Consider the following 23,578-nt stretch of genomic DNA (forward strand, 5'->3'; position numbering starts at 1 on the left):
ATAACAGTAACTATGTTCTTTTTCGCAATTACTATCGTGAAATTTGTGGTCATTATGTTGGTACTTTTGGTGGTTATGTTGATTGGACTATTTAGGTGCCTAAAACCCTTGTTATTAACATGAGAGGGCCCATTGCAAAATGGATACCTAAAAACAAGAATTGATTTCTTGTAGTACCTTTGAGTGTTCTGGTGGATCTAGATGGGTGTTCGATAGTGACACCACTAATCATACGATCGGAAGCAAAGACATCGTCATGGATTTGAGGCCTAATATTTCTAATGCTATTGTATCCTATGGCGACAAAACACACTCAAACGTAATGGATCTCGCCAAGGTGGTGCTTTTTTTTTGATAAAGGGAATATATTAATATCAAAAAGATACCAATTACACCCAGCCTCTGCAACAACGCACCACCCTAATGGCACTACGGATGCACACAGCCAAAAAAAGAAAAGAAAACTAAGAAACAAAAGTCCCGCTACAGTATCTCGGGCCTAACAGCAGCAATACATCCACCGCCAAGACAACACCGGAAATACAGACTCTCCAAAAACGACGCCTCCAAGAAGGGAACAGTGCTCTAACACCGTCGCCGCCCGATCAACGATCTTAGGTTTTCACCCTGAAGATAGTCCCCGCTCTCAAAACAATGCCTCCAACAAGGTCATTGCCAGGCACAACCAGTTAAGGCCAAACCTTGGGTTTTCACCCTGAAAGGTAGGACTCTGAATTTCACCTGTGTTGTCGCCCCCACTTTCATACCGCTGTTGTGAAACCCGGAACACCAAGCAAGTCCCTCAACAGCGCGAAGACTTGAACCTCCCTTAGCTAGTCCTCCCCTCCGGCCTTCATGAACTTCTCATTCTTCCGACTTTCATCATGGATCCATAGCCAAGGTGGTGCTAACACCGGACGTTTCACTCATAAACGTCAAGCTTGTAGAGACCCTACTATTTGTCCATCAACTTGGTTTTACGGGTCTCGCGACCTTCTTTGGTGTTGATTTCGTGATTCTTTTGTGGAGCAAGACACTCAAAAGAATGTTTTTTGTCAGTATACAGAAAACGGTTCGTATGTGGCTGACTTTTCAGGGAATACCACTACAACCGCTATTTCCCTATTAGCAAAAAAATTGTGGGATTATAGACACATTTCATGGTTACACGTTTAACCTTTGCAGACCTTTTTAGATGTGTTGTCGTGCTTTAGCAGCACGGTAGCAAATTAACCAAAGTGTTTGTAGCACTGTGCATGATTTGTACATGTTGTCGCGGAATGAAATGCATGCCTTGCCAATTCATGTTGGATGAGCCATCGGCCTCCTGTACGCGATGCAAAAGCCGGGGCCTCTTAAATTTCACACAGTGGGCTATTCACCTCTGGCTCTCAAGTAGTCCTTCCTTTAAGGCGTGGGCCAGGTGGATCCATCGGTCTGTATATCATTCATGTGACGTTGTTGATGGAAAGAGAAAGGAAAGCGTAGTATACAGATCGATCAGCAGCAAGAAAGTGAAAATAAACCATCACAGTAGCGTCACAGGTGTACGTACACGACAGCAAGTGAAAAGGGAGCTCACTCACTCGCTCCCATTCAGGAAGCTCGCTCCTATATATACGCAACAAGCTTGAGACACTGCACGGCCAGGAAAAGACGAGATCAAATCAATCAAGAGATCAAGTCAGAGCGCGCGCGCGTGTGTGTGATCGAACAGAAGTAGTCGACCGGTCATGGGTAGGCCGCCGTGCTGCGACAAGGTGGGCGTGAAGAAGGGTCCGTGGACGCCGGAGGAGGACATCATCCTGGTGTCCTACATCCAGGAGAACGGCCCCGGCAACTGGCGGTCGGTGCCGGTGAGCACCGGCCTGATGCGATGCAGCAAGAGCTGCCGCCTCCGCTGGACCAACTACCTCCGCCCCGGCATCAAGCGCGGCAACTTCACGCCCCACGAGGAAGGCGTCATCGTCCACCTCCAGTCGCTCCTCGGCAACAGGTATGTACCTTCATCGATCGATCTTGGTCTCGGTGTGAAATCGTGTTCTCCATGGCGGTGATGATCAATATCTTGCTTTGCTTTGAGTGTAGATGGGCGGCGATCGCGTCGTACCTGCCGCGGAGGACGGACAACGACATCAAGAACTACTGGAACACGCACCTCAAGAAGAAGCTCAGGAAGCAGCAGGCCATGGGCGCCATCTTCGCGGCGCCTCAGGGTCCGGGGTCCTCCTCCGCCACAGCAGCAGACGGCAATTTCGACCAACATCAACACCATGACATGATCTCCAAGGTCGACTACGGCTACGGCGCTGCCGACAACACGGAGGTCTCGCAGCTGATCGCCCGGCGTCCACACTCACCCTTCGCCGCCGACGCCGCCACCGACGTCTGCTCCTCGTCGTCCTACGCCTCCAGCGTGGACAACATATCCAAGCTGCTAGACGGCTTCATGAAGAGCTCCCAGCTGCCGCCGCTGCAGAACTACTCCGACGGCGACGACGTCAAGCCCCGCGTCAGCCCTCTGCTGTCCTTCGACGGCATGTCCGGCACCGGCAGCAGCGCGGAGACGAGCTTCACCGCCAGCGTGCAGCAGCCGGCCTCGATCGGAGGCGCCGTCAGCTATGACGACGAGACCAAGCAGAAGCTGCAGGCTCATCAGGCGCCTCTGTGCTCGATCGAGCAGTGGCTGTTCGATGAGGCCGCGGAGCTGGAGCTCTCCGATGAGTGCTACTCCGTTCCAATGCTATTCTAGCTCGGACAAAAGGGAAAACAATGTCACAGTGATAAAGTTCATGTAACACATCAATACTACATTTCAGTGAGGTTAAATTATGTTGGCAAAAAAAATATGTTACTTAGCAAAGCTATGGAAGCATATGCATATATGTTTTTTTCTCGAGAATGACATATGCATATGTGTAATGGAGTACTACAAGTTAATAAGAGTCTTGAGGTCTGGAGCCTCTGATAATTTCCGGGCGTGTGTAGTATGTGTTCGTGGTGTATTTGAGCGTCCTCCTTGTACTACTGTTAGAGAAAAAAAAAAAAGCTAGGAAAACATTACTGAATAGAGCATGCATACGCTCGACAGGAGCATTAAGACATTGAAGGATACAAGATAGCAACAGGGATTTCTCTAGTCATGATGTACCCAAGGTGAAAATGTTGCATACATCCATGTCATTTAGCTTCAACACATTTATGTCAGAGGGTGAAAAGGTCTGGTCTGGTCTGGTCTGCACTCTCTAAAGTATGTACAGCATGCTTCTTGTTACTCTCTCCGTACCAAAAACGATATTGTAGATTTATCCAAATTTAAATGTATCTATACACTAAATGCAGCAAGTGCTTGTCTTTTATGGCTCCAGAGAGAAACCTGGTTCCAAAAGAGAAGCTAAAGAATCCAGTTACTAGGAAAGCTCTTTAGAGAGGACTGCACTAAGTCACTCATCTAAGCAAGTACTCCGCCTACTTCTACGTAGATTGTAGTACAATATGTTACGTCGATGGCTCCTAGATATTAATATAGTCATCTGCATTGCTAGAAATACACTGTTAGCTTGTTACTATCATGCACCAAAATTAAGCCATACAGCAACAGGCATGCACTAGGCAGCACTACGCGGAATAGGGCATTAATACCCAGGAAAATGCTTACGAGTAATTGCATGATTGAGACATGGCTGTCACGCCCTCCTCCGTTACACATCCCTTTTGCATCATCTACAGAACCCTCCGGCGTAAACTAAATCCCTGCAAACTCTGGCGTAAATTCAGACTTAACAAATTTATATGAAGTACCATCTGGATGTAAGTAAAATTCATCTCTATACATTATCAAAAGTCATGTAGCAGCAGTGCCCAAGTCATCTATATACAAAAGTCACAGACTTGAGAACATGATCATGAAGTAGAGGCATACATCGCAATCTTGATGTAGCCATCATTCACAATACAGGATGCATGGGGCCTAAGTCCAGTAGCATATGGTGCACCTGCAGCTTAAGAGTGCCAACGGAGTGCCGGGGAAACCAGCCACCAGCAGCTAGCTAGCAGCAATTAAGTACGAAAGATCGATTTATGTTACCTCACTGGAGCTGTGGAGCACATGAACAAGCTACATTGACCCTTCCAGGAAACCTTTTCAGCTGCACAGTAAGGGACTGTTTCGAACAGGACTTTGATAGGGATCAGTTCATTTCCTGCAGAAACATAAAAAAAAAAGTATCTGCTGTAAACATGGCCTAACCCTGCAAGAGACAGGTAATTTGTATATATGTATTGTAACAGCTGTAAAACTGATGGTCAATTGAGGATGTGGGACAGTGGGAGTAGTCTGAAATTTCTGAACCAGGTCATCCCATAGAAAAATCAGAGCACTCGATAATGGAGTGATGGCTACAAAGTTTAACCATAAGCATGTAACAGTCATTTTTATTCCGTTACTTCCAACGATTTGAAAGTAGTAGATCTTCAAACACGGACATTCAAAGTAGCAGATCTTCATGTGTTTGTGTATATATGTAGTATCCGCGGATTCAGGCTGTATCATCAATTGACAGACATCAGTTGCCATCTTCTCCGGGAATCAAGGCATAGACTCCAAGTTGAACCCTAATATCACCAATCTTGAGGGGACCCTAAGGGATATCCTGGGGAGCAAGTATGCAACTAGGCATTGAAGTGAGGCATATAGTAGTGTAAGGATAATATCATCATCTGGTATTTAATTGCTCTTAATAGACAGGTGATGTTTGAACTAAGGGGAGATCTAATGACACACAATTTCATGCATCGATCTTGGAGTTGAGAAAAAAAAAATCCGTTGGCTCCAGGAAACTTCCCTGTTCAGTTTATCAACATTTTATTTCTCTGTTTTCTCAGAAACATTATCAGTAACATAGTTTGGTTTATGATGTCAGCTCAAGTTTACACAGAAAGTTAAACCGGTAGACTAATGAAAGCTAAGCTCTTTTGGCATCCCAAAACTTGCTATGCTAGAAAAGCAAGGAATTTGCAAGAAACTGATAACCACGGAACCATTTAATCACTGACAACATAAAAGTAACTGCATAGTCATTCAGCAAATTACTATCACCTGCTTAATCATTCAACAAACTACTTTTCTGATCAGACTAGCACGTGATTTAGAATTTCAATTTCCAAATATCTCTGTCAGCATAATAATCACCCATTAGTGCAATAGGTACTCGTTGGTCCCAATTTTGCATTACATTAAAGATGATATATAAATAAAGAAAAAACAATAATGGCACATGACAGCAGATGACTTGATTAGCTGCTACTAAAAGACAGACAAATGTAATAATACCAGCCATTCATTCCATGAGAATAGTTAAAACTAGTGAGTGTCAACAATTAAATGCTTAAAGAATATTACAAGTATACTCAAACAACAATTGAAGCACTAATTACTTGGATAAAAGTTTATTTTCAGAGAGAAATAAAATACTTCAACTATTCAAAAGGAAGTCTGGAACAAACTACATAAACGATACAGGGCTGCTGATGCAAAATTTAAGAGTGTGGAACACCCGTTGCTGGTTCAAAAGGTTGTCACAGAAAGGAAAACCTGTCTCAGTTCACCTGAAAGTACTAGTGTATAACATGATCATCACATAGGTTAGCTGCTTACCTCCCAACTACTAGCCAAATCAGCACCACAGGGACCACCTCAGCCAACCAGCTCTTTTGTAGTTGGGGACTTGACCCCAAAGCACCACAGGCAATGCCCTCAGTCCTCAGTCTAACGATGGATATGGTTATCCAACAAATGTTATCAAACTAAGAAGATTAGTCTAAACGTGTACAAAGAGCAACAAGCTGCAGCGTAACAGTGAACACAGATATTAAAGAGACAATACAGAGGACACAAAATACAAGGTACAACATTTATACCAGTTATTTTTTCGAGCTGCTGGATCTCATATAGCTTGCTCCCTCCCCAAAAAACAAGTATGTGTATGATTTCTTTGGAAAACATTTTTAACCAAAAGTTACATGTATATACTTCCTCCCTCAATCTATGTGTATGATTTCTTTGGAAAACATTTAATTAAAAGATGCACCAGTTATGATATGCATGACCATTTAATACAGAAAGTCAGTATAACTATAACCAAGAATCAGAAGCAAACCAGGAGCTTTTCAGCTACCTAATTCATATCACTGAATCCTCAGGTGCATACCATTGTTTGTTGCAAAATTTTCACTTACATAGCATGTCCAGTGCAGGATGCTTCTGTTTTTTTTCTTTGAATGTTGAGGATGCTTCTGTTTGAGCAATGAGAAACATCGTTAGGCAACTCAGTAACGTACACTTATACAGCATACAAAATACAACATGATCCTCATAATATTATGTTATATGTCGCATCATAGGCACGTTTAATTTAATGGCAAAAAAGAAGTGTAACCAATTATTCAATGAACTTTTTCCCTGCCACTGCTATCACTAGGCCTGCTTGATATGGTGGCCAAGACGGTAGGCAACATGTCACGTTGCCTGCCCTATGTTCCTGCTAATGTGTTTTAGCCCTATGATATATCAAAGGACTTGATTAAGATGCCAATTCATTTGGTACAATTTAGGGTGTATATTCAAACCAAGAAAAGATACCCGCCTGTTGGGAAAATTGATATGAACTCGTCGTTCCAAGTCCATTATTTTTTGAATGATGGCTGCAGATCCATCAACGATAGTCTGGGGCAAGTGACTGCCAATTGTCATTTATGAGAGCAGTCTCAAAAGCTGCAAGGAAGTGGCCAGGGAACATCCATTCCAGATTTCCCTGAGGCTATGAAAGACAGAGCCAATATCTCTTCAGCTCACAATGCAATGTGGTAAATCAGTAATGCAAAACGGTCTGTCTACAAATCTTTCCCTAAAAAACACTACTGCCTCTCTCACTGTTAACACGAATCCAACCTTTTGGAAACTTTGAATAAGAAATCCATAATGTGCCAGCTCACTCAGTTTTCCTTCAACATGATAAACTTGAACTTGGAATGCAGGAATTGACCTGTTCACGACTTCACGGTGAAATTCAAGCAAAGCACCTATGGAATTCTTATGTTCTAAACATGCCTTTAAGAGAGCAAATCCTAAAGGGTGGACAATGTGTAAGATCATTTTTTGCAACTCGATCAAAGGGAATCAGTTGAAGCACCAAAGCTAAGAAAGATAGCTGAGAAGTTACTAACTTAAAAGTTGATCAAATTTGGTGTCATGAAGGATTGACCTTATAGATTGCTTCGATTAGCAAGAGCGAAAGTTGAATTCTGTTGAGCATAAAGTCAATAACAAACTCTATATATACTTTTCATGTAAGCACAATAAAAAAAAACTGAGTATGAGTAGTTTTAAGCTCCAATTATATGCTCTTGGAACCAGTTTTGTAGCTCTCTTCCATGAAGTGTTACATCCTCCTTCGAAAAATGAGGCATGGTTACAAGTTACAACAGCAATTCATAGCAGTGACTGTTTTAGTAGCTTTCTGTTGTTGACTATTTTTAGAAGCCTTAATCAGAAATAAAAGGGTTCCATCACGCTAGCTATACCTGTGCAGGGACTTGGCATGGGTCCACCAGTTGATTGCAATTCCTACAGGAATAAAAGCATGAAATTGGACAATCGTTTTGTCGTTTGGTAATTGAGAACAACAGGCTCGACCTAAACAAGATGTCAGGCAACACAAGCAAACCGTAGGCAACTTGTTACATGTTGATATATTAGTCAGGAACTCTCAAGTGACATCTTTGATAGGTGCAAATTTGTTTTTCAATGAAAGATAGGTGCAAAGTGAACAGAGACAGTACAAAACTCTCTTCAGGATGTGATCAGAAACGGTTAACTGTTTCAAATCAATGGTCTGAAAGCAACAGCAATCGATATCATTTTTATGTGGACGTTTTCCTTAAGAAAATACTAGAAAGTGGTATTAAAGGAGTAACGGAACGTAGTACAAAATACATCTTTTGATGTCATTGCTAAAACTTCAGTTGTCCATATCACTCATGTGAATTCACCAAATTCTGCAGTTAAACGGTTATGCAGCATGGGCTGACCTCTGTCAATAGTTGATGGGCCTTTTCAAATAGACGTATGTACAGGAAAATATGTGTTGCACGCGTGGGAAGTTAGGTATGTCATTTTGGCCTGTTTGGGTGAATCAGTAACAGGGCTGACGAAAAAATCAAAATTATTATTGCTATTACTCTCTGGCACCCTAGGCTTTCCAAACAACTGGAATAAGAGGAAAGGAAAAAATTCAACTGACAATAAAATGTTACACTTCAACTGTCCTGTAAATTTTGTAATACCAACAAACAATTATGATACAAATGAAGAGCTGGCTATTTGTTTCTAAGAACCCAAATCAAACAGACGATGGTACAAATGAAGAGCTATATGTTTCTAAACACCAAAAATCAAACAGGTATATGGAAAGAAGAGAAACTTACAAGTAAGGATGTTGAGCTTGGGTACAGGCGACATCAGGTAAGGCAGAAAGAGCTCTGTAAACTCATAGCTGGCTTGAGACGCCTCCAGGTAAGAGTCGAATTAAATGATTCGAATTTAAATTGCACAAATTACATACAGAATGGTGTGTTGCAAAGTAGAAAACGCACATGAGCACTTTGGACAAAAAAAACTATGGGAGAAGAACAAGACCCGAGGTCCTTATTTATTCACATTACAAAACTCACAAATCCTGCTAGAGTGGAGTAATATTTTTTTCTCCCACTGTAAACAAATGTCAATTGTAGGGTGCAAGTCTTCATAAAAAAATATCAGCTAATTATTTATCAAGTCATAAAGCAGTTGCCTTTGCTAAGATTAAATCCAGATGATCCACAAAGATGATAGATATATAACAAACACTGCATTTTCATTTTTTACCATATTACTCATGGACCTGTGGATTAAGCATGCCTAGATTTCTATTCAACGGCATACGGAACTTGTTCACTGCAAATGACATATAGCATGGTCTGAATAACCCAGTTTCATGCCAGGTAAAAACTACTAAGGTCTACTGTTCTTTCAGACTAATGGCAGTTTAACATAATTGGGTGAAAGCATTCAACAAACTGGTTGTATCTTTGTGGAACATCACAATAAATTATTTTGTGCAGGTTTCAAGAGGAGAGGTGGTCACGCCAGTGCAGGGCGTCCACCTTGTGTGTTTGAACTAGATTAGCTAAATATGTATGAAAGGATAGCAGTGTAGAATCAACCGCCATGCATATTAAACGTGTATAGCCATCTGTCCTGTCCAAGGAACAACCAAATGCATCCAAGCATAAATGTAAAGCTGTAATAAGAACATACACGCATTTAAGATAGCTTGTGCAAATAGCACCACCTTCTCAAAAAGGGCCTGTCAGTTTACACACTTCCAGTAACTCTAGTGATACAAAAAGAGAATACGGCACATGCACGGGGCTTATGCAAGTACAAATATGACATACACTATGAGGTCAACAATAACAATACCAGTAAGGGCATATACCTTTTTTTAAGGGAGTAAGGGCATATGCCTTGTCCATCACCATGTTGTAATAAGGTTTGCATCTGAAATTATTGGCCTATCATTTGCTAATTGAAGTGGCTTAGCGGTGGAACGGTCTCTCCTCTCATTAAAAACATAATCATGAAAAGTATCAGGTCGATGGGGAAGAAAATACATATCATGTACCATGAGACCTCAAGCTTTTACATATTAGATTCAGAATCGAGCCTTGAATCTCTTGGGCTGAAAAGGATCACTAGCATTAGACGAGGGCATGCCATTACAGCTTCTCTGTTAGCCGAATCATGAAAGAACTGACAGCAACAACATCAAGAACAATCCATGATGACTCAAACATGTCATGGAAATAGTCTGCACCAATCTCCTCTGCCGCAGACCTAAATGCATTGCCGAACGCATTCCCCTGAATGGCTCCGAGCCTGGGCTTTCCGCATACCCCCACTACGAGCACCTTCTCAGGGTCCCCAGCTAAGCAAGCACAGACTAGTGGCTTCATCCTTGCACCCCGCTCCTTGAGTGCATCCATTAGAAAGAAGCAGAACTTGGTTAGCGCCTGTGGGTGGCACAACTTGCCAGTGTCCACTGGGTCATCAAGCTTCACCCAGCGAAACTTCTTGGCACTCCGTATGAAGCCGCTCTTGGTGATTGCAGAGCTTCCTTGCCTCAGTATCGCCCTCTGTATCTCTATTGCGGATTGCATCCCCTTTTGCAGCTGATCCACATTGCTCACGGACAATGCAGAGTAGGCAACCCAGAACTGCTCAGCAGCAGAGCACTCCTCCTTGGAGTCAGCATCCATTGATTCAAGTAAAGCCGTGAGGCCGTACACAACATCCGCAGCAGAGACCTTGGACTTGTACCCATGCACCCTGAGGAAGCTCCGGTAGTAGAAGTCTGTGAGGCCATACTCGGGCAGGAGGCGATCAAACTCACCGCGCATCTTGCGCTTGACCTCCATGCTCATGTACTGGAAGCTCTTCTGGCAGTCGGCGAGCGGGAAGCCCATCCTGGCGAGAAGAAGCTTGAGCTTCTTGAGGCCGTTGTCAGTCCACGTCTTGAGCCTGGTGGCGACGTAAGAGGAGCAGAGCATGGAGTCGAACAAGGTCCACTCCCGCAGCAGCATGAGCCTTGGCTCGTCCTGGTAGGCGATGCGGGAGGTCTCGGGCGCCCGGATCCTGGTCCCGTCCTTGAGCGTGACGACGGAGCCGACGCCGGAAGGATCGAGGTTGCCGGACCCGTTAACGTGCTGCTCGAGCTCCATGACGGCGGCCTGGTAGCGCTCGTTGGTGATGCGGTCGTGGACGAACTGGTCGGCGAGGGAGACGCAGGCGAGCCAGAGGAGGTCGTTGGTGTTCCTGCGCAGCGCGTGGGCGAGGTCGTACATGAGGCACCCCGACGGCTTCCCGTGGAAGGTGCCGAGCCGGTAGTACTCCCTCCGCAGCCTGCCGAACAGCCTCACCGGGTCGTTGGTGTTCGTCTCCGCGGCCGGCCGCCGCCTCTTCCTCCGCCCGCCCTCGGCGTCGGAGTCGTAGTCCGAAGCGTCGGAGTCGGAGTCATCGGAGACGCCGTCCGCGTCCCCATCAGCGGTGAGGTCGGAGGCGTCGGCGAGGGAGGAGACGTCGAAGTCGTAGGACAGGTCGGCGGCGCGCTCGTCGTCGGCGGTGAAGAGCACGACGACGCGGTCGTTCCCCGCGGCGAGGTTGCGGAGGTGCACGGGGCGGTGCGAGTCGACGACGAACGCGGTGGAGCCGCGCGGCAGGAGGCCGCGGAGGAGGTCGCAGCGCGCGCCCCAGTTGATGAGCAGGACGCAGAGCGGCGGCGCGGCATCGGGGGAGAAGGAGGCGAGGAGGTCCGCGGCGGCGGCGGTGGAGGCGACGGGGTAGACGGAGAAGCGGACGGAGTCGGCGGAGAGGACGTGGGCGAGGATCCTGAGCGCGCAGAGCGAGTCGGCGTCGGCCGCGGACGGGAGGATCAGGAGCGGGGACGAGGAGGCGGAGGAAGCCGATGCGGCGGCGACGGCGGCGGCGCGGAGACGCGCGTAGAAGGAGTCGGCGCGGAGCTCGCGCACCATCGCAGCATCTAAATCGAAATGGAAAATTTGGGGAATGGCGAAGCGGGGATCGATTTGGATTTGGATTTGGGTTTTTTGTGGTGCGGGGGAGGGCGGAGAGAGCGGGAGGGGTTGGGAAATTTTGGGTTTTCGGAGGGAACTACTCCGTATACAGTACAGGCTTCGCGTTTGGAATTTGGGGATGGATTCGATTCTACCTCGTCGATAGGGACTCTGGATCTGGATTCTGGACTAACAAGTCCGCTCCGGTTTTCTTTCCTTTTTCCGTCGAGTGACACGTAGGGGTGTTTCCTATTTGACGCCCATTGCACACGTTAGCACGCCGATGCGCACCTTCTGATGTACAGCACGGATAAGTGGGCCGGGCTTGTTAGGCAGCCGTTAGGAGGAAGGAGATAGGGGGGCGGAGATGAAGAAGGTAACCACACGAGAGTTCCCACCGATGATCGGGACGGCGTGGTTGGACGCGGCGTCACCGACGAGGCAAGGAATGGGCCTCACCGGCGGAGGCGAGGAACGAAACTTAGTTGGGACGCGTTTGATAATAAACCCAAAATTTGGCTGGCCTTGTTCTCAGCCCCACGCGACGGCTAAATTCTCGATGATTCCCCCACTTCTCCTTATTAGCAGCTGAATTAACGTTTAATAAAAGAAAACTGTTCTTTTTGACTAATATACCCTTCCTGCAAGGCACGTACAGGAGATCCCCACGTACAGAGGGCGTTGACGCGAGCGACTCAAAATCCAATCGCTCCGCTCGCTCATCCCTCCCCGTTCCGTTCTTCCGCGACCGAGCCGCCAGGAGAGCTCCGACCGCCGACCGCCGTCCGCCGTCCGCCGCCCTGCTGCCCCGCCCCCCGCACAGATCCGCCGCCCTCCATTGCTGCCCACAGGTAAGACAAGGTTCCCCTTTCTTTTTTCCATGGCTATGGCTTTCTTTCTCTAGCACGGTTGGCTAAATCGTAGAAACCCTAAATGCTATGGTAGATTTACATGGGGATTTGAGTGGGAGGGGCCGGATTTGACAAAGGGTGTGATGGATCTGCAGAGGTAAATGCATATTGCCTTGTTTAGTTTGACATATGCTTGAGTTTAGGTGTGTAAAATTTCTGGGTTTTTGTTCTGTCTATATGTATTAGGACCGACGGAGTTTCTGAGCATGTTTCTGCTCAATCCAATGAGGTAGAAAATGTTAGTAGCATTGTTGATTGGTCAAAACTTGTGATTGAACCTGAGAAGGATGAGGTTGAAGAGGAGTCTCTTGATGAAAAAGGGATACCAGATGAAAAGCCTGTGAATGAGAATGCGATGTTCGCGCTGCTGGGTCTAAAAACAGAGGCAGATGAGGACGGAATGAAGCCTTGTCCGATTGTTGCTCCTACTCCTGACTTAGATGATACTAAAGATGTGGCTATTCTTGTTGATGATATGGCTGAAGAGGAAGCACTTATTGCATGGGATGAACGACACCCGAAGATGGATATAGGGACACCTTATCCTGATATGGCTGCATTTAGAAAGGCAATCAAACAGTTTGCTATCAATGGAGAGTTTGAGTATGGCACTACAAAAAATGAGCCAGCCAGGTTTCGGGCTTTTTGTAAAGGTCAAGGCATAAAAGGTGAACCTTGCCAATGGTGTTTGTCAGCTAGTTGGCAGAGAGACCAGAATTGTGTGATGGTAATATTATTTTCGTGCTTCATTTGTATCGTTTGCAAATAATATGTACCATTTGTGTGTCATGTAATAACTTGTACCCTTTGTTGCTGTAGGTTGTGAAGCATCAAACTGAGCACATTTGTAGCTCGACGAGTGGAAAAGTGACAAGCATGACTGATCAAGCTTGGGTGGCTGAAAGGGCAGCAGCTATGTTGAAGAAAGATCCAACAATTGGTGCTACCAAGGTACTGCATGTGTTGCAGGATGAGTATCATGTCACACTTGACTATCACACGGTGTGGAAAGGAAAACAAAAGGCAGCAACCAGCTTGTATGGGAGTTGGGAAGAAAGTTTCAGGATGTTGTACAACTACAAGGCTGAGATAGAACTGAGATCTCCAGGGAGTATTGTAGAGATTGATACAACTACAGTTGATGGCCAGGTACATTTCAGCAGACTATTTATTGCTTTCAAGCCTTGCATAGATGGGTTTTTGAATGGATGCAGGCCTTATATTAGCATTGATTCAACTCATTTAAATGGCAAGTGGAATGGCCAGTTAGCTGTAGTTACTGCTTTGGATGGCCACAACTGGATGTTTCCGGTTGCTTATGGCTTTATTGAGTCTGAAAATGGAGATAATTGGGCCTGGTTCATGAATCAAGTGAAGAAGGCAATTGGGGACCCTCCGGTATTGGCTGTTTGTACTGATGCTTGCAAGGGTCTTGAAAATGCTGTCAAAAAGGTTTTTCCTCAAGCTGAGCAGCGTGAGTGCTTTAGGCATATGTACCACAATTTCAGGAAATATTTTCATGGTGATGTGTTTGGACGGTTGTGGCCTGCTGCTAGGGCATATAGGTATGAGGAATATAAACATCACATGGAAAAGGTGTTTGCAGCATCGGAGAAAGTATATCCTTATCTTAGGGATTACCATAGTTTGCTATGGATGAGGTGCATGTTTAACCCTGCCATCAAGTGTGACTACATAAATAACAATCTCGCTGAGTGCTTTAATGCTTGGGTGCGAGATATCAAGGACTTGCCTATAGTTCAACTAGCTGATCAGATTAGAGAGATGATTATGGCACTATTTAGGAAGAGAAGAATGCTTGCTGAGAGGTTTGCAGGGATAATACTGCCATTTGTCATACACCAATTGAATGCCAAGACTAGAGGACTAGGACATCTCAAGGCTAAAGCATCCGCTGATTTTAGTGCGGAAGTGAGAAATATTAACAAGGATGATGAAAGACATGTGGTTAAAACACTCACACACGAGTGTACATGTCTACAATGGCAGCACACGGGCAAGCCTTGTGACCATGCCCTGGCTTTCATAAATGTTCTGCAATCTCGCAACTTTGTCAACATGGAGGATTACGTACATGAGTACTACTCTGTTAGCAGATTTAAGGCAGCATATGAAGGTGTAATTGAGCCCCTTACGGACAAGAATCAGTGGCCACAAGTGGATACAGGTTTTGTATTGCTTGCACCAATTCCAACTGGCAAGAAAAAAGGTGTTGGAAGAACCAGAAAACAGAGGATGAAGAGCTGGTGGGAAGGTGGATCAAGGACCGGATCCTTGAACAAATGCAAAAAATGCGGGGAGGTAGGACATAGAGAAGCTAGCTGTCCTAAAAATGGAACAAAGAAAAGGTACAAACTAATACTTGTTGCTGTTTTCTATCTATAACACCATGGTTCTTTTACATGTAAATAATTCGAATCGCTTCTTTTGTAGGAATAGCAAGGGAAGAAAACATCCATCTCCATGGTTTGATGTTTCGGTCAGCAATGCAGTCCCTTCTACACCAACAAAAAGCAAGGCTGATGCTACTTGTAGCAGTCCTGGAGCTATCACAAGGAGCCAAACTGCTTGTCAAGCTAGTCCTGGAGCTGTCACAAGGAGCCAGGCCGCATCTCAGGCCGCTACTCCACCACCAAAGTCTCCGGCAAAAGGAAAGAAGAAGAAAATGACTCCTAAACGGAGGAAATTAAGCGAAATGTGAGCTTGTTTGCGGCTGTCATGAAGTCACATTAGTTGCTGTCATTTTATTGTTATGTAAGCCGTGAGGTGCAAACTCACTTTTGTTGCTGTTTGTGTGAGGTAGAAACTCACTTCTATTGTTGGTTCTGTGAGGTGCAAACTCACTTATATTCCTATTTGTGAGGTAGAAACTCACTTATTTTGATGTGCACGTGAGTTGGAGACTCACATATATTTGTGGATGTGCACTCGTATTGAACTTATTATCTATTCTATGAAATTATTTCTGGCTGTGCACTTTTGTTGAGCATATATCAGATTTGGCATTCAGTTTTTGGGCAACTTATTGTTTGGCTGTGCACTAAAGGAACCAGGGTATATATGTCTATTCATATTTCTGTTTGATGGTTATATGCTGATGCATTTGTTAATCATGCCAAAGGGGGGTATGAGCAACATCAACACCAGCTGGGGGGGCTGAGAACCAGAGTGACAAATAATGGGGTATATGATCCAAGTGAGCCCAGCCAGGGGGGGTTATAATCAAATCTCCCCTTTTGTGGAGCATTGGATGAGTTCCTTTAGTGGGACATTGGAGATGTGCTCCTATGGAAGCTAGCTTGGTGATGTACTAGCTCCATAGGGTGTTGGGAGCATCCTTGTGTGTGTGGAGCTCGCCCCAACCTTGTGAAGGAATCACCGCCTCGACCGGTGCCTTAGTGGAAGAGGGAGAGCACCTCCGTGGAGCTCTCTCGAGGAAGAAGGTGAGGCCTTCCTTCGTGGTGTGGCCGTCTAGTCTCTTGTGTGAGACTAGCACCTCCTCAACGCGGACGTACTTCCTGTTGTGGAAGGAACTGCGGTAAACAAACCTCGCCTCGCCTCCGCGTCCCCGGTTATCTCGCACCTTACTCTTACTATCTTGTTGATTCCTTTACTTGTTGCACTTGTCCTAGTATCATTGTAGGAACATCACCTTTGCTAAAGCTATCACATTTACCTTCCGTTGCGCTAAAATTGGAAAAGGCTAAAACTTGCCACACCGCCTATTCAACCCTCCCTCTAGGTGACGTCCTAGAACATTCAATTGGTATCAGAGCTAGGGCTCTCTTATATTGTTGGGCTTCACCGCCTAGAGAGTATGACGTCGGCTAGAGGATTAGTGCACATTTCTTCCTATACATTTGATGGCACTAATTATGATGCTTGGAAATTCTACATGCTTGATTATTTTAGGGACATGGACCCACATGTGGAGCGAATTCTTGATATGGGTTTTTCTCCTCCTAAGGATCCATAAAATCCAAATTTTGAGGAGAAGAAAAACTCTTATCTAGATGCTCAAGCTACTAAAGTCCTTTGCCGTGTTGTGAGTCATGTAGTGATTTCCTCCATTGCGCCTTTCCGGAGTGCTCATGAGGTTTGGACAAAGCTTCGAGATACATATGGTGGATCCAAGACCATTGAGGATGATCACGCTCCTTCCACTTCACCAACGTGTGGTAAGACACAAGGTAATGGTATGGTGAGTGGTGATGAACATTGCATTGTTGATGGTGAGTGCTCTCTTGATGATTCTTCATCTCTATCTCATTGCAATGTCTCATCTTTGGGCTTTAACACTTGTAGCACTATAAATGATTTACATGCTAGTGTTGATAGTCCTTGCATATCTTCATCCCATGATGATATGCTTCTCTTGTCTTGTTGCCATAATGAAGATACTTTGCTTTCCTCTAGTATTTGTGTGACTAACAATGTAGAGGAAACCAAAGATACTATGGGCCAAGATAAGATCTTGGATGGAGCTTCAAGGAGTTCATCTTCTTCATCATTGCACGGTTCCTACACTTGCCTTATGGCTAAGGCTTCTAAGGTATCTCCTTCCTTGGAACCCTATCTATCTAGTGATGATGAGGATGATGATATGGAAGTACTTAATGTTGCTTCCTTAAACAAGTTGGGAGAGTCGGTTTATCATGCTCTTCCTAAGAAGAAACTTGCTCGCTCTAGCTTCATGAAAATCTTCAATTTTGCCATTAAGAGCACAAAACTTATTGAGAAAAAGGAAGAGTATGAGCGCGAGGATGCAATTGAGATTGCAACTCTTAAAGAATCTCTTAAAGAACAACAAACCACCAATGAAACTCTTGAAGAGAACTTTGCTCTAAAGATACGTAGGGTAAAGGAATCTCGTGATAGAGCTTTAGAGGTGGCACATGATTTTCAAATTAAAAATGATGAGCTAGTAATTGTTCATGGTAAACTCCTTGAGGATTTTGAGCTTCTCAAAAATGGTTCTAGGACCATGGAGAGTGAGCTCATCAAACTCACCGAGTCACAAGAGCAATTTAAGGCTCTCAACCAAATAGAGCTTGCTAAGTTGCCTTCTCCTTGTGCTATAATTGATAATGCTTGTGCTACTAACTCTACCTCTTGTGAAGCTTCCATCTTGAAGGAGAATGTTGAGCTAAGGGCTCAACTTGCTTTGCTAACAAGCAATTATGAGAAATTGGAAGAAAGTCATGGAAAGCTTTCTAGCTCCCATGATGATCTTCTAGTCTCTCATGATTTGCTAAAGTTAGCTCATTAGGCTATCATGTCAAAGGTAAAATCTTGTGTGCCTCATGTGAGTACTAGCACTACCTCTAAAAATGCTATTTTGTCATGTGCTAGTGCTTCTAGTTCACCCACTCATGCTATTGACTTATCTTGTGGTGAACTACCTTCTATGCCTTGTTCTACAATTCCATGTGCTAGTGCTAGTAATTCACCCACCCATGCTATTGCTATATCTTGTGGTGAATTACACACCTTGCCTTGTTGCTCTAACAATAAAGCTTCCACTTCCTCTAGTACTTGTGTTGTTACTAACCATGTAGGGGAAATCGAAGAGCTCGAGGCCCAAGTCTCTTCTTTGAAGAAGGAGTTGGTAAAGGGTCATGAAGGGAAGCAATTTCCCAATGACAAGAGTGGACTTGGATTCAACTCCGACAACAAGAACAAGTCCACCTCGCACAAGCGGAAGAAGGGGCAAGGGCATGTGAAGGACCCCGCCAAGATTGTGTGCTTCAAGTGCAAGATTGAAGGGCATCATGTTAGATTGTGCCCCTTGAAGAAGAAGCCACTTGGCGGGAAGGAACAAGGGAAACGGCCTCAAGATGGAGCTCATGGTCTACCTCAAGGCCAAGCTCAAGGTCTACCTCAACTTGAAGAAGGGCCGCTACCTGAGAAGGATCAAGCCAAGGCTCCCGTTGCGGAGAAATCAATTGAGAAGAAGGGAGGAGAAGAAGATGCTACATATGCCGTGAGAAGGGCCACATCTCCTCCTCTTGCACTAGTGGTAACTCATCCAACCCTATCTTGATCCATGGTGCTTACTGTCTACATAAGGATAAGGTTGGCGATGTGTTTGCCAAATATGTTGGCACTCAAAGTGGTTTCGCAAAAAGAACCATTTGGGTTGCCAAGCCTATTGTGACTAACTTCTTAGGACCCAACTTTGTTGGGGACCAACAAGCCAAAACTTGATCAATAGGCACACGTGGAGGGCATGGAGGCTTGACTAGCTCATGAAGACTTAGGGGATCTTCATCACTCTCACTTTCTCAAGTCAAGTTATATTCCTCTTATCCTTTACCCATGCACCTCCTTGCGGTAACGAGTCATCAACTCCTTTATATTGAAAAGTTACTCCCTCCCCTTTTACATGTGTTGGTTTTGTACCTTGCATGTGATTGTGTATGTTGTGCTCCCTACTTGCTTATCTTGCTTCTTACTTATGTTGGGTGGCACATCATGTACAATTGTTCCTTGTTGAGCCTATTGCATCTTGTTCATATCTTAGTTGTTGGCTCATGTGAGAAATTAATGGACTATCCCATTTTGGGGGAGTGATATGCTTCGTGCGTTTCACAATCCTAAAAATGTGTGACATGATGAATTAAAATCCTATAATTTCCATTAATTATCTCACTTGGTTCTTATTTGCCTCTTGCACGAAAAATGTCTTTATCACATTATGGGGGAGTATTGTGCCTCGTGCATTTTACAAACCTAGAAAATGTGAACATTTGATGTCACATAGAGTTGATATTATACATTATCTTGTTCCTATGTGACATGTGTGCTCAAACAAATCCCACTTTGCCATTTGCTTTCTTAGTTGTAAAGATGATCTTGGACATACTCACAAACTACCATATGAATATTTCCGATACACCTCTTGTCCTTTGACAATTGGTAATAAATTGTGTAGTATTGTTCCGGATCATCCTCACACTTGGCTCTTGTGCTCAATTGCTTCATTTCTTGCCAAGAATTTGTCCTTGTGGGTTAGACTCCCATTTGTCTTCCTCGCTTCTTTTGGATCACTTGAACCTTGTTGGTGTTTTGACAAACATGATTGAGCAAATCCCACATTTGTGCATTTTGTATTCAAATGCAAAATTCTAAATGGTGCACTAATTTTGGGGGAGCTTGATACGTCTCCAACGTATCTATAATTTCCGATGTTCCATGCTTGTTTTATGACAATACCAACATGTTTTGTTCACACTTTATATCATTTTTATGCGTTTTCCGGAACTAACCTATTGACGAGATGCCGAAAGGCCGCTTGCTGTTTTCTGCTCGTTTTTGGTTTCAGAAATCCTAGTAAGGAAATATTTTCGGAATCGGACGAAATCAATTCCGGGGATCTTATAATTTCGCGAAGCTTCCAGAGCACCGGAGAAGGGCCAGAGAGGTGCCAGGGGGGGCCCACACCACCTGGCCGCGCGGCCCAAGGGGGAGGCGCGCCCCCCTATGGTGGCACCAGCCCGTGGCCCCTCCGACTCCGATTCTTCGCCTATTTTAAGCCGTCGTGACCTAAAAACATCGACAGAAAAGACGAACCTCCAGAAAGACTCCAGGGGCGCCGCCACATCGCGAAACTCCAATTCGGGGGACAGAAGTCTCTTTCCGGCACCTCGCCGGGACCGGGAATTGCCCCGGAGCCATCTCCACCGCCGTCTTCACCGCCATCTTCACCGCCATCGCTGCCTCCATGATGAGGAGGGAGTAATCCATCCCCGAGGCTGAGGGCTTTGCTGTAGCTATGTGGTTCATCTCTCTCCCATGTACCTCAATACAATAATCTCATGAGCTGCTTTACATGATTGAGATTCATATGAGTTTTGTATCACAATTCATCTATGTGCTACTCTAGTGATGTTATTAAAGTAGTTCTATTCCTCCCGCACGTGTGTAAAGACGACGAGTGTGTGCACCGTGTTAGTACTTGGTTTATGCTATGATCATGATCTCTTGTAGATTGCGAAGTTAACTATTGCTATGATAATATTGATGTGATCTATTCCTCCTACATATGCATGAAGGTTACGGTGTGCATGCTATGCTAGTACTTGGTTTAGTCTCGTTGATCTATCTTACACTAAAGGTTACTAAAACATGAGCATTATTGTGGAGCTTGTTAACTCCGGCATTGAGGGTTCGTGTAATCCTACGCAATGTGTTCATCATCCAATAAAAGTGTAGAGTATGCATTTATCTATTCTATTATGTGATCAATGTTGAGAGTGTCCACTAGTGAAAGTGTAATCCCTAGGCCTTGTTCCTAAATACTGCTATCGCTACTTGCTTACTCGTTTCTATCGCGTTACTACTCGCTGCAATACTACCACCATCAACTACACGCCGGCAAGCTATTTTCTCGGCACCGTTGCTACTTATTCATACCACCTGTATTTCACTATCTCTTCGCCGAACTAGTACACCTATTTGGTGTGTTGGGGACACAAGAGACTTCTTGCTTTGTGGTTGCAGGGGTTGCTTGAGAGGGATATCTTTGACCTCTTCCTCCTTGAGTTCGATAAACCTTGGGTGATCCACTTAAGGGAAAACTTGCTGCTATTCTACAAACCTCTGCTCTTGGAGGCCCAACACTGTCTACAGGAAAAGAAGAACACGTAGACATCAAGCTATTTTCTGGCGCCGTTGCCGGGGAGGAAAGGTAAAAAGGCACTCATACTCCGGTTCCAGGTAACAATACTTTTCTGGCGCCATTGTGTTTGTGCTCGAAGCTATTTCCTTTAGATCCTGCAATTGCATCTTTTTGTTTCTTGTTTACACTAGATAGGCATAATGGAAAACAACAAAAAATTTAGTGAGCTTTTTAATCTTTTTCCTGATTTAGAATTGTTTGGTGCAAACATTAAAAAACCAATGGAACCTCATTTGCATGCTAGTAGCGATGTTATTAGTATGAATGCAATTACTGCTAATGCTATGGAGAAGTCTAAGCTTGGGGAAGCTAGTTTTTGTGAACTTTTTAGCTTCCCATCTTCAGGTGAGAAAATTTGCTCTGATAACACTTTATCTCCCATATGCGATAACTCTAATGATGCTTGTGATATTTTAAATGCACCTACTAAAAGTATCCCATATAAAATACCTATGAAAATTATTGAACGTGTTATGGATAACCGCTATGAAGGGGATGGAACTGTGCATCCTGGAGATCATTTACTGTTTTTGCATGAATTATGCGGGTTATTCAAGTGTGCAGGTATCTCTATGGATGAAGTGAAGAAGAAATTATTCTCTATGTCGTTGTACTGGTAAAGCGGCGCATTGGCATACACTCGCTAAAAGATGAGCATTCTCTTGATTGGAAGGATATTGTGCCTCTATTTTATTCTAAATTCTATCCTCCAAGTGAAATTCACAAAGACCGAAACCGAATATATAATTTCTGGCCTCATGATGGAGAGAGTATTGCCCAAGCATGGGAGAGATTGAAGTCTTTAATGCTCAAATGCCCCAATCATGAGCTTCCGGGTAATATCATTATTGATAATTTCTATGCAAGACTTTCTTTTCAAGATAAGACCTTGCTCGGATGCTACTTGTTCCGGATCATTCACGCGCAACAAAGAAGAGTTTAAAAGGGATCTTCTTGATCGGATTAAGGAGAACGCCGAAGATTGGGAGAACGAGAAAGGTAAAGAGTCGGGTATAAATTATGATTATGAATGCATTGAAACTTTTATGGATACCGATAAATTTCGAAATATGAGTGCTACTTATGGTCTTGACTCTCAAGTTGCTGCAAATCTTTATAAAGCCTTTGCATCTCATTTAGAATTGCCTAAAAAGAATTTTGATAAGTATCATGAACCTTTTAAAAAGGCTTGCATGAAGAATGAAATTGTTGTTAATTATTGTAATGAGCATGCTCAAACTCCTAAGAATGTTATTTCCTATAAGCATGTTAATTTTTGTGGAATACATAGACCTTGTGGAATTAATCAAATCAAAGATGAATATTGTATCCATCATGCTAATGAAAAAACTAGAAAGTGGTTTAGTGCTCTAGATGATCTTGGTAAAAAAGTTTGTGCCCTCTATCCTTTTATTTGTGAAGTTTGCCATGAAGTGGGTCATTTTAATTTTCAATGCTCCTCCAATGATAATTTGAACCCAATAAGTTCTGCAAATTTGTATTGTGATGATGAAATTACTCCTAATCAGCATGATGAACTTACTCTATTCTTGGGGTGTGAAGAACTGTCGAGAAAAATCTCCTTGTTACATATGAGTGATCTTGATATTGATGATGTCCTGCATGGGTGTTTTTCTTATTGCATTAATAATAGCCATACGAATACTTACATACAAAATATTTTAGAAGATGACACCTTGCCAAAATATGATAGGACCGCTGTGTGTTTTCAACTAATTAATGAAAAGGAGGGATCCTCCCAAGTTTCTTCTATTGTTTACGAAAGTAAATCAGGTTATGCGGACAAGCCACCCTTCAAGCCTCTCCCTCCGAAGAAGGGAACGAGGAAAAGGAGAAGGAGAAGAAGAAGAAGGGAACGAAGAAGAAGAAGAAGAATAAGGGGAATAAAAAGAAAGAGGTAACGACGATATCCCCGCGTGAATGAGATAACGCTAGGTAACCGTAAGTATGTTGCTCCTAATGATTATTGTGACAATGAATCTGAATACGATGATCTTCCTATGCCCTTTATATACATTAGCGATCATGATTTGAATGAGCACACTACTTTTGATATTATAAATCTCTGGGAAACTAATTCTGAAAATGATGATAATAATTGCCATAGTGTCAGTACTATCCATGCTTCCTCCCATAATTATATAGAAAGCTCTAAGCTTGGGGAAGAGGTGTTTGAAAATCCTTTATCTACTGGTCATTATGTTCTTGATACATCTCCTTCTAATAACAATAATGGTGTGGACACAGATAAACCGATTGTGAAAGATAACTATTC

At 44.0% G+C, this 23,578-nt stretch overlaps 3 protein-coding genes across 4 annotated transcripts; 2 read left to right on the forward strand and 1 right to left on the reverse strand.

Moving 5' to 3' along the window:
- Window positions 1–1,721: 1,721 nt before the first annotated feature.
- Window positions 1,722–2,761, forward strand: LOC124699285 (transcription factor MYB60-like). Its single transcript, XM_047231608.1, has 2 exons — window positions 1,722–1,996; window positions 2,089–2,761. Exons 1-2 carry the CDS (start codon window positions 1,734–1,736, stop codon window positions 2,750–2,752), a joined length of 927 nt encoding a protein of 308 aa, XP_047087564.1. The 5' UTR covers window positions 1,722–1,733; the 3' UTR covers window positions 2,753–2,761.
- A 7,026-nt stretch (window positions 2,762–9,787) lies between these two features.
- On the reverse strand, window positions 9,788–11,628 carry LOC124699286 (cell division control protein 45 homolog). Its single transcript, XM_047231609.1, has one exon. The coding sequence runs from the start codon at window positions 11,626–11,628 to the stop codon at window positions 9,817–9,819; it is 1,812 nt and encodes a 603-aa protein (XP_047087565.1). The 3' UTR covers window positions 9,788–9,816.
- A 1,010-nt stretch (window positions 11,629–12,638) lies between these two features.
- On the forward strand, window positions 12,639–15,827 carry LOC124699287. Of its 2 annotated transcripts, none has more exons than XM_047231611.1 (3): window positions 12,639–13,308; window positions 13,401–13,730; window positions 15,724–15,827. In XM_047231611.1, the coding sequence occupies exons 1-3, from the start codon at window positions 12,937–12,939 to the stop codon at window positions 15,760–15,762; spliced, it is 741 nt and encodes a 246-aa protein (XP_047087567.1). In that variant the 5' UTR covers window positions 12,639–12,936; the 3' UTR covers window positions 15,763–15,827. The 2 variants fall into 2 exon arrangements, with proteins under 2 accessions (XP_047087567.1, XP_047087566.1); XM_047231610.1 differs by lacking the exon at window positions 15,724–15,827 and adding an exon at window positions 15,466–15,591 and having other exon boundaries at window positions 12,640–13,308; window positions 13,401–13,847.
- The last annotated feature ends 7,751 nt before the right edge of the window (window positions 15,828–23,578 follow it).

This window comes from Lolium rigidum, chromosome 3 (genome assembly GCF_022539505.1).
Source record: "Lolium rigidum isolate FL_2022 chromosome 3, APGP_CSIRO_Lrig_0.1, whole genome shotgun sequence".
Lineage (NCBI taxonomy): Eukaryota > Viridiplantae > Streptophyta > Magnoliopsida > Poales > Poaceae > Lolium > Lolium rigidum.